The 10,464-nt window shown below is 47.7% G+C and overlaps 1 protein-coding gene across 1 annotated transcript in view; it reads left to right on the top strand.

Annotated features, from left to right (window-relative positions):
* Mt4 (metallothionein 4) overlaps positions 1-8,148 on the top strand; it is a 24,607-nt gene extending 16,459 nt beyond the window's left edge. Inside the window, exons 3-5 of the mRNA XM_008852744.1 lie at positions 5,975-6,158; positions 7,523-7,588; positions 8,057-8,148. Of these exons, the coding sequence (XP_008850966.1) occupies positions 6,128-6,158; positions 7,523-7,588; positions 8,057-8,148 (189 nt within the window). The 5' untranslated portion in view covers positions 5,975-6,127. The remainder of the gene's footprint in view (positions 1-5,974; positions 6,159-7,522; positions 7,589-8,056) is intronic.
* Positions 8,149-10,464: the final 2,316 nt, after the last annotated feature.

Here is a 10,464-nt window from a genome sequence, read left to right as displayed (position 1 = left end):
GAAGGAAAGAAGGCAGGAAGGAAGAAAGAAAGAAAGGAAGGAAGGAAGGAAGGAAGGAAGGAAGGAAGGAAGGAAGGAAGGAAGGAAGATAGAGAGGTAACAGGCTGGCCATGGATGACCAAGGGCTTTGTTGCTTCTAAAGGATTCCAAGTAGAAATATGACATGATGTAACTCTTAGCAGGCTCACTCTGAGTGCTGTGTGGCAAACTGAGGGAGTGGGACAGGTCAGGAGAACAGAAACAAACAGGCACATGAACCAAGTAACACATCTAGGCAGAAGATGATGGTGGTTCAAATGGGGGGACAGGGAGGCAGGAGCTCACTGGGGACACACAATTCTCAGATGGCACGTGATTGCCAGGGTAGCTTGCTGAGAGACAGCCAACACATGAGACTGGAGTTCAGTTGAGAGGCCCCAGCTTGGGAGTCAGTAGCACACCCATTGTGTTTAAAGGCATGAGCTGTTGAGCTTTTATTCCTTGTAATTAAAAGAGATGAAGCATAGAGGACACGTTGGCATCTTGCTCATTCTGGGTGGTAGCTACAGCGGGTTGGGAATACTGTTCTTTGTATTTTTTTTTTTTTTTAGTGTTTGAATCTTTTTTCTAATAAAAATGAACTAATCAACGGTTTGCAAAGCCACACAGGCTCCTGATTGCTGAAGGATTCTGTCGCCAAAGCGTGGGTGCTGGCAACCAGCCTCAGAACCCAGCACAGATTCCTCTTCCCACTGCCTGGGCTCAGTCACTGGGGCTTGGTCGTTCTCTCTGGTCTTCTGAATACCCAGTTGGCCACTAGCAGCAGGCCCCTCACTGTCAGGGGCTCCTCTAGAGGTGGCTGTGTAAGATGAGGTATTGGGCACAGGGCCTCTGCCTGCTCTGAATGTGTCCCTTATATCTCATGCCTAGTCCTACACATAAGTCCAAGAATGCCCCCATAAGAGGCTCTCTAGGCAGAGGACAGATTTCACCTCCTGACAGATAGAAACTACAGTTAGAAACTCCCAGCACTCAGGAGGCTGAGGTAGGAGGATCACAAGTCTGAGGCCAGCCTGGGTTACAGAAAAAAGAAAAAAGAAGAAATTGGGATTGAGGAGATGGCTTGATGGGTAAGATTGCTTGCTATGCAAGCATGAGGATCTAAGGTTGAATCCCTAGTAGCCGTGCTAAAAGTCAGGCTGCACATGCCTGTAATTCCAGCACTGAGAGAGACAGGTCAATTCCAGAAACTGATTGACCAGCCAGCCTAGCCAAAAGGGAGGAATCTGGTTCAGCGAGACCCTGTCACACAGGCAGTAAGGTGGGGAAAGTTAGAGGGAGACACTGGGTGCCCTCCTCTGGCCTCTACATGCGCACACACAGCCATGAATACCTACACAATCATGTGCATGCACTGCATACAACACCAGAGAGAGAGAGAGAGAGAGAGAGAGAGAGAGAGAGAGAGAAAATTGTAGTCAGAAGAATTCAAACTCTGTGGTCCCCAGGCTATAGGATTCAAACTAGGCTACTAGGCTGAATTTAAAAGCAGGGATGGAAGAGACTCAGCCTCCAACAGGCTGTACTGCTTATGGCTTTCTGGTCAGGACCAGGACCTATGAGGAATGCCAGCTTGAAACACAAATGCATGGATAGAGGCTGGGAATGTGGCTCAGTGGTTGAACTTGCCTAGCATTAACACAGCCTTGAGTTCCTTACCCAGCACGTGCATGTGCACACGCACACACACACACACACACACACACACACATACACACACACACAGTGTGGGTGTCTGGGTCAAGTTGCCAAGTCATACAGGCACAGGTAATGATGACAGCGTTAATGGTCATAATGTTAATGCAGAGTCTCCTGCCAGGTTTTGAACAGAGCATCAGGTAGGCTGTTGTCCTCTCTTTTAACCTTCATGACAAAAGTTGTAGGATTAACATTTACATGGGCCAGACTCTGCATATGGGGAAACTGAGGTTCAGAGAAATCAAACAGCATCCCCTAAATCATGTAGCCAAGAAGGAACATGAAAGAAAGCTGGGATTAACCCAGGCAGTGGGTTTCTGCTCTCAAGTTCTTGCCTATTCCTGGTGAACTGTGAGGCCCTGTGAATCTCTGGACCAGGGCCAAAAAAAAAGACCACCTAGAGGTAGTTCTGTTCATTGAGCCATTAGTTATTGTAGGCTCATGAATATTTATTGAGCACCCACCATGTAGAAGCATTCAGTGTGCCTGGGCATGTAACATGAAGACTAGAAACCACAGCCTCTGTCCTGAGATGCTTGTGGTTGAGGGAAGCCGGTTCACCTGCAGCACAATAAAACTGCTGGCTCCAGCCTGCTCCTGGGAAGATGCACATCAAGAGGGTCCTGTGAGCTGGGTGTGGCTGCTCATGCCTGAAATGTCAGCACTCAGGAGGACCTGCAGTTTCCAAGCTAGTCTGGGACACACAGGGAGAACATGTCTCAACAAAAACAATGAAAGAGGGTCCTAGCTGGGTGGGGAGGCCCATGCCTATGATCCCAGCACTCAGGAGGACTGCAAGTTAGAGGCTAGCCTGGGATAGTAAGACCCTGTCTCAAAAGGCAAATAATAAAAGAGGTTCAGATATGGTGGTATGAGCCTGTAATCCCAGTACTCAGAGTCTGAGGGAGGGGGAATTCCAAGTTTGAGGTCAACCTGTGTTATATAGCAAGTACCAGGCCAGTCAGGGCTATATAACAAGACCTTGTCTCAAATGAACAGAAAGAAAGAAAGAAGAAAGAAAGAAAGAAAGAAAGAAAAAGAAAGAAAGAAAGAAAGAGAAAGAAAGAAAGAAAGAAAGAGAAAGAAGGGAGGGAGGGAGGGAGGGAATAAGGTGGCTCAGTGAGTAAAAGCACTTACCACTAAGCCTGAAGACCTGAGTTTGATCCCTAGGACCCACATGATGGAAGGAGAGAAGCAATTCTCACAACTTTTCCTCTGACTTCCACATGTATGCTCAAATAAATGGATTTTAAAATTAAAAAAGAAGGAACAGAAAAGGGAGGAAGGAAAAGAGGGAAGGTGGGAGGAAGGGCAAGAGGGAGGAAAAGGAGCAGAAAGATAAAAGGAAACCTTGTATGGAGACGTGGGGAAGACCAAAAGTTGGGATCAGACTATGAGTGCCAGAAATTTCTCTGTAGCAGAGGGTGCTATGGAGAGCACGTGGTCAGCTTTTACCTGCACAAGATGGGAGACACCCAGTCACTCAGTGCTGTGTAAGAGGTGGCATCAGACGCTGCTTTCAAGCACCCTGTCTCATTGTTGGGAGAAAATTACTTGGATGTACTTATGTACAAAGTAGAGATCATTCCTGGGGCGGGGGAGATATTTAGAAAGTGGTGGCTCAAAGGAGTCAAATTACTGTATGATAAAAGAAAAGCTCTGGGCTCGATAGCACACTTCTCTAATCCCAGCACTTTGAGGCCGGAGGAGCAAGAGTTTGAGGCCAGCCAGGGCTACTCCAGACCCCTGTAGTGGAAGTATGCATTTTTGTGCAATATGCCCATAGACGATCTAGAAATTACTTGTCAGATCTTCAAAGGGCTCCTGGAATCCCACAAAAAAAAAAAAAAAAAGAAAAAAAGAAAAGCTAAATAAAGTTCACTTCTCCCAAAGTGTTTTTTCTTCTTCTTTGACTTTTTTATGGGTTTATTTTTATGGGTCTTTTGGCTACTCTAACATTCCCCCCTCTGAAGAGGTAACCCTAAAATCTTTTAAGGATTAGATGCAAGCTCCCAAATACTTTCGACATTTTTGGCCTTTGGAACAGAGTATGTTGCTAACAGGCCCAAGAACATTTTGACTTTTAGCCAAGAAACTGGCTACTTTGCTTTGGGGTCTTTTTCACCCTAACTGCATAGCCAATTTTTAAATTTTGGGAAAAAATTTTTTTTACATTTATTCATTGTGTGTGAGGGGTGACAACACATGCCACGGTGTGCGTGTGGAGGTCAGCAGGAGTCAGTTCTCCCTTTCCACCATGGGAGTTCCAGTGATCAAACTCAGTTGTCAGGCTCAGAAACAAGTGCCCATATCCACTAAGCCATCTTGCCAGCCCAGTTTATTTCTAAGTGAGGGTTGAAGCTCTGCTCCTAGTAGTTCCAGTCCTCAGGATGGATATGTGTCCTACTGTTACCTTCCTAGCAAATGGGAAGAACAGTGAACTAGGCCTGTGGATGCTCTTTCCCAGGCCCTGGACCAGCCCAGGCACAGTTCGACCTGGACTAGACCGCCCGGTGTTACACAGCCCAGAAGTTGGGAAATATTGTATTAAGGGATTGGGTTTGGGTATTGTCGTTCAATTGGCCTAGAGCAATGTCACACTGTCAGTCATCCAAGGAGGAAGCAGCTGCTGGCACAGGTGGTAAAGAGGGAGGAAAGGTGGCTTAGATGGGTAGAGGAGCACCCCTTTCTCTCTATGGGCTATTTGGTTGGGACAGGCTCATGGAAGTATTAATACCTGTTAGAAGTGGGGGATAGCAGCTCCAAGTACAGGCCAGGAAGACTGAGCACACACCGGCCGATGTGCAACTCCTGAGCTAAGATGTGCTCCTGACACTCTGAACTGGGAGCTCAGGTTTTACTCAACACTGGTTCCCCAGCACCCAGCACAGTGCAGGCCCCTAGAAGGTAAAGAATGAAGGACTGTGGATGTCTTTAGGGACCATTTCTATATCATCATAGTGTTACCTCTACTTCTCCTTCCCCACTACCTGCCATGGAGCCCTTCTGCTAGTCATGGTGCAAGTCCCTTTCTCCCCAGTGGAAACCCTCAACTTACCTGAGTGTAGTGGTGCATACCTTTAATCCCAGCACTTGGGAAGTAGAGGTAGGTGGATCTCTGGTCTACATAGAGTTCTAGGCCAGCCAGTGCTACATAGTGAGACCCTGTCTCAAAAGGAAAGAAAGAAAGAAAAAAAGAAAGAAGGAAGGGAGGGAGGAAGGGAGGGAGGGAGGGAGGGAAAGAAAATAAAAGAAATTCTCAGTGCAAGCCCATTGTCCCTTGGGTCAGGCTGAGGCCCAGGTGGCCCTTATGGATGATGGATGGGAAAGTTGAGGACTGAGAAGAAGCATCTGCATGGTTAGGACCGGGATACGTGCTTTTCCCTTTCTGAATGAACAGAGTGAAGCCTGTTTTCAACAGAGGGCCCCATGGAGCTGCGTGCAGGACACTCAAGCATTGCTCCAATCATAATTTTTTGTTCATATACTCATTCATTTGTTCTTATATTTATTCGCTTTCCCATTCATGCCTTCAGTCATTCAATACTTCATCTGACTCATTCATTCTTTCATTTATCGATCCACAACATCCACAAACCCTTGTGCAGGACCCTGAGCAGGTATAGAGATACCTTAGCACATGAATAATCATAGAGCAGGAATAAACATAGCATGAAACGTGTGCACGCATTTCACCAAGGGGACACAGAAGGGGAGCTTTCGTCTAGCTGAGAGAGGGAGAGATCATGGCAGCTCCAGAATTTCTGAATGGCATGTCCCATCCTCTATGGGCACTTCTCCTTCCACCGAAAGGTAGGTAGCTGTGTTACCAAAGACTAGGGTTGGGATGGCTGTTGGGACTGGTTAATTCATCCCTCAAGTCTTTTCTTGCTTTTTCACTCCATTAGTGGTTCAGAAGGAATGGTTACAAGTCCAGGTGAGCGTATCCTCCTTGTTTTCCATCTTCTTAGCCATGGTAAGGGCTTTTATGACCAACCAGGGGAAAGGGAGTGAAGGAGGGACAAAAGTGGCAGGTAGCTCTGTGCAGAAGATACCAAAGAGGGATGCGTGTGGCTGCCAACCTGAGCACTGAGTGCTGTTGGAACCTGATGCTGGTTCCTTGACACTCTGATAGGTGACCAGATGGGACAAGTACAGCCCTTTGTGAAAGCCACCAAATGACTGAATTATTCCACCTCCCCCATGCCCACTGCTGCCTGTCCTCCCCACCCCCTAGCCCTGAGTGTCTCACAGAGCAGTGTGCAGAGCAGCGTCTGGCCTCGGGGAGAGGTGGGGCAAGCTGCAGTCCACACCTACTCGACTATAAAGGGGGAGCCTCCAGCTGCTGCTGTTTCAGCCTCCCTTCCTCAGCCACTCACACACCTGGATCATGGACCCTGGGGAATGCACCTGCATGTCTGGTGAGTAAGGAGGCTGGCCTGGGGTCCTGCAGCCTTGCCCCTGCATCCTACAGGGAACGTATGGGACTGCTGCAGACTCCTCTTTCTCCATTTAGGGGCAATGGATTGGGTTTGTCCTGGAACTATGACATGGGGAAGGTTCCACTCTATTGACTCCCAGCCAGATTTGCTGGAACTGGTAGTCCTGGTCCAGGGACCAGCAAAGGAGGGGACCTGAAAACCTCCATCTTTCTAGCTACAAGCCCCTAGTGGCAGCCATCAGGAAGGGAAAGGAGCTTGGGCCTCTGCTGCTATTCAGTCACCAGCATAGCTGACTTCTGGGCCTCAGGCTCCTCCTTTGGAAACTGAGGTTAGTTGTTCCCAATTGCTCAGATACATGGGAAGCTATGGAAAGGTTAAAATCAGCAGACACTTACATATACCAGGGGAGTGGTTAAGAGGCTTGGGTAGAACCTTGATTCTCTAAAACCTAGTGATCCGTACTTGTAACCCCAGGGCTTGGAAGGCTGAAGCAGAGGGATTCCAAATTCAAAGTCAATCTGGGCTACATGTATTACAAAGTGAAACCCTATCTCCAAAAAAGAAAAGAAAACAGAACAACAACAACAACAAACAACAAAAAGCTTGGTGCCAGAGAAATATGTTGGCCAGAAGGAAGGAGATTGGGGTTCAAAACCATCCTGAGCTTTCTCAGTCTTGAAAATGGTATCTAGAATGCTCACAAGCCTCCCTCATCCTTAACAATGCAGGTCTGTACCAAAAACTTAAAAAAAGACTCAGAAGCTTCTAGTATTCTGCAACGGAAAATGATCAATGGGATGAGTTTTCTTTTTAAGCGCGGGTCATTTTTACATCATGAAAGCATGGTACGGCTCCCTTCTGGACTCGCTGTGCCTCTGGCTTTTTCTTCTTCTGTCAGGGTATCTGGCCTTGTCAAGATGAAGGCACTATGAAGACCTTCAATGGTTCCCATGGGAATCTTGGCTTTGCTGGGGATGGCCTAGCTTGCTGGTGGTCCTGGAGCCTGATTAGACTTCAGTATCATCCATGCTGCATTTTGAACATAGTGATTCTTTCCCCATCCAGACTTACAAATCAGACTAACTCAAGGGTTAGGGGTCAGGTCAGGGTTAGTGTCAGGAATGTGCATTTTTACAAGTAATCCAGGTAGAGCAGGTACAACTGTCTCAGTTCCCATGGGTGGCCTGTCACTGGAACCTTGGGCCATCCTCAGCACTGAGGTCATCCTCAACAGCACTATCATCCTCCTGTCCTGCCACTCCCCACCGGTGCTCTGCAGCAGCAGCCATGTGTCTACCCTGTCTCTGTCCTCATACTCATGATGGCTCTGACCTCTCTCCTAGGAGGGATCTGCATCTGTGGAGACAACTGCAAATGCACAACTTGCAGCTGTAAAACATGTCGCAAAAGTAAGTCTGGATACTGGACACCACAGGGTGGAAGCAAGAAAAGCCCAATCCCTTACTGTCCACCCTCTGTCCAGTGTGGGCAGTGGGAGGCTCTGGGTGCCATTTTTCCCATTGGCAAGGATCTGAAATGATACCAGAGTAGAAACCTGGGGCAGAGCTCCCCTGGGCTGGAGCCCACCTAGCACCAAGGACATTCATAGCCTGTTTGGAGCAGGGAGGGGCTGAGGGCAGGTTCTGTCCTGCACAGTGAGAAAGGGGACAAAGTCCTGGCCTGGGGTCATGAGCCCTGCCTTCCTATCTGTCTAGTCATATGTGCTATCTGTTTAGAGGACACCTGAGGTCTCTTCCAGCTCTCAAGTTCCATGGCCTCCTGGACTGGGGGCCTACTTCATTTAAGGCATAGGAGAGACAGTGGGGAAATGGAAGTGAGGACCCAAAGCTGATCTGTCTACCTTCTTTCCCTTTCAGGCTGCTGTCCCTGCTGCCCCCCAGGCTGTGCCAAGTGTGCCCGGGGATGTATCTGCAAAGGGGCCTCAGACAAGTGCAGCTGCTGCTCCTGAAGCCCATCCATTTTGCTGGGAAAGGTCCTGGGAAGCGTCTGTACAGTGCATGAGTCAAGAAGTTGAACTGATTGTACAATAAGTTGTGCTTTTTATATATATGCCCAAATGTGGTGTCAGTGACATTCACGTAAAGTGCTTGGAGCAATAAAGTTTTCACTCATGGTTATACAGTGGCTCAGAGCATTCTTTTACCCTAACCCAACAGTATCAAAAAGGGCTGGCTCTATTGCAGACCCTGGAGCTGTCCATCAGCACCCCAACTTCAGGTGGCTGCTCACTGCAGTAGCTTGCAAGGTGGTTGTTACTCTGCCTGAAGCTTTCTCCTGCCTTACAAACACAGGGCAGCCAATGAGCACTGAAAAGTTAAAGACCTTGAGAACAGTCCCTAACAAGTGCGAAACAGGGCCCAAAGCTGTTTGGGCCCTGTGCATGATGAATATCTATCATTTCCAACTGTGAGACTTTCCTACATGTCTTCTAGAAATCTCCAGCGGCCCTGAGCTCCAATAGCCCCCACCTAACAGGCTCACTAATCCACACTGGCTTTCTTCCTTGCCTACATCCTGGTCTTCAGCCAGTACTTTCTGGGCTCCCCCTCCAAAGAAGAGTACAGAGTCTGTTTCCGAGTAAGCCGATCTTAGCCTGGCTCTCCTGACCTAATGTTGGTCTAGGTCACCTCACTGTGCAAAAGTGGCTGCTTAGTGGTCTTGAGCTCTGAATCAGTCATGAACTGTGCCTGTCTAAAAAATCATACCCAGCACCAACACATGGTTATAGTTTAGTTATATGGGCCAACCTCAGGACAGGGTGACAGGGCAGACATAGGCCAGCAAGGAGAAGCTGGTGCAGATGTAAAAATAGTGTTCCCTACAGACTTCTTAAGAAATAAGAATAAACCTAGATGAATGGCTGAGAAGACTGAAGCACCTGGAGGCACCACTGAGGACAGGACATCCCTGTCACTCATACCACCAAGAACCAAAGCCAGTGCCTTCCCCTTCACTCAGGAAGCCCTGGGTACAGGGGCGGAGGTAGGGGGAGAACGTGGCCTTCTCCAAGGGCCCAGGGCAGCTCCAGGCAAAAGGGCAAGCAGAATGAATGGCCTGCAAACTTTACACTGCTGAGTGCTTCCTAATCCTTACTGTCATCCATGCTGTTTAGAAATCACTCGGAGTCTCCCTGGGGAGGTTCTCATGCTCCACCCAAGATCAAGCCTAGCTGTAGACTCAGCATCTTAGAACAATAGAGGGGGCAAGGCCTTTGGAGCCAACACGCCTCTCCTTCCAGTTGCACAACCTTAACGAAGTCATTCACCCTTTCTAAGATGTTTCCTACTTGGTCCTCTGGAAAGTCTATCTCCCTCTCAGAGTTGTAGAGAGATACTGTAGCAGAACATCTGTGCACATAGTAGGTTCATCATAAACATCATAGTAGGTCTACATTAGGCCCCTGACAAGTCACTCTACAATAACAGAGCTTGTAGGGACAGGATGCTGGTAGTTACAGCCTCCAGGGGACAGAGGAGTACTCCTGTCTCCAACGGGCAGGCTGGCTTCTCTCCCTGTAGCCAAGGCCTTCTCCTGTCATCCAAAAGGCCCTCAGGGTAGCCATACCTATCTCATTTTCTTCTACTACATCCTTGAAAGGGAGAATCAGTCCTCAGATTCTCATTTTAACAGTAATAACAACACCCTTGTATAATACCAGTGCTTACTATGTATAGAACACTTAACACATGACAAGCACTGTGTGAAATAGTTTTGAAACTTTGTCTTACAGACCTTACATAATCAGGATCACTCTACAGCCAACCAGCTCTACTCAGACACCCACCTCAGAGGGTCTCACATAGGTCACCCTCCCCATAGGTTAAGAGTCTGACTCCCCAAAGTTGTCCCCTGACCTCCATATGCAAGGTGTAGCAAATGTGCCAACACCTACTCACTCATATACACATGTATGGTAATAATATTTTTAATATTTTATTTATTAATTTTATTTTATGTGTATGAGAGTATTGTCTTCTTGTTTGTGAGTGTGCCTGTGGCATGCAATGCCTGAGGATGTCAGAAAAGGGCATCAGTGGTTGTTAGCCACTATGTGAGTACTGGGAATGGAACCTGGTCCTCTGTAAGAGCAGCCAGTGTTCTTAAACTGCTAAGCTCTCTGTCCAGCCCCAATAATTTTTAAGTTCAAAATAAGATGGTTAGGTAGGTAAGTTGTGGAATGACTAGTAAAATAAAACTACAAAAGTTCAGTTAACATCACAGGCAAATGTTCATGAACTACAGCTGAGGAAGGAAAAATGTCATT

The sequence above is a fragment of the Nannospalax galili genome, unplaced genomic scaffold, assembly GCF_000622305.1.
Source record: "Nannospalax galili isolate Female #2095 unplaced genomic scaffold, S.galili_v1.0 scaffold1007, whole genome shotgun sequence".
NCBI classification, from domain to species: domain Eukaryota; kingdom Metazoa; phylum Chordata; class Mammalia; order Rodentia; family Spalacidae; genus Nannospalax; species Nannospalax galili.
The sequence above is the reverse complement of the archived record's forward strand: the minus strand, read 5'-3'. Positions and strand labels throughout refer to the sequence as shown.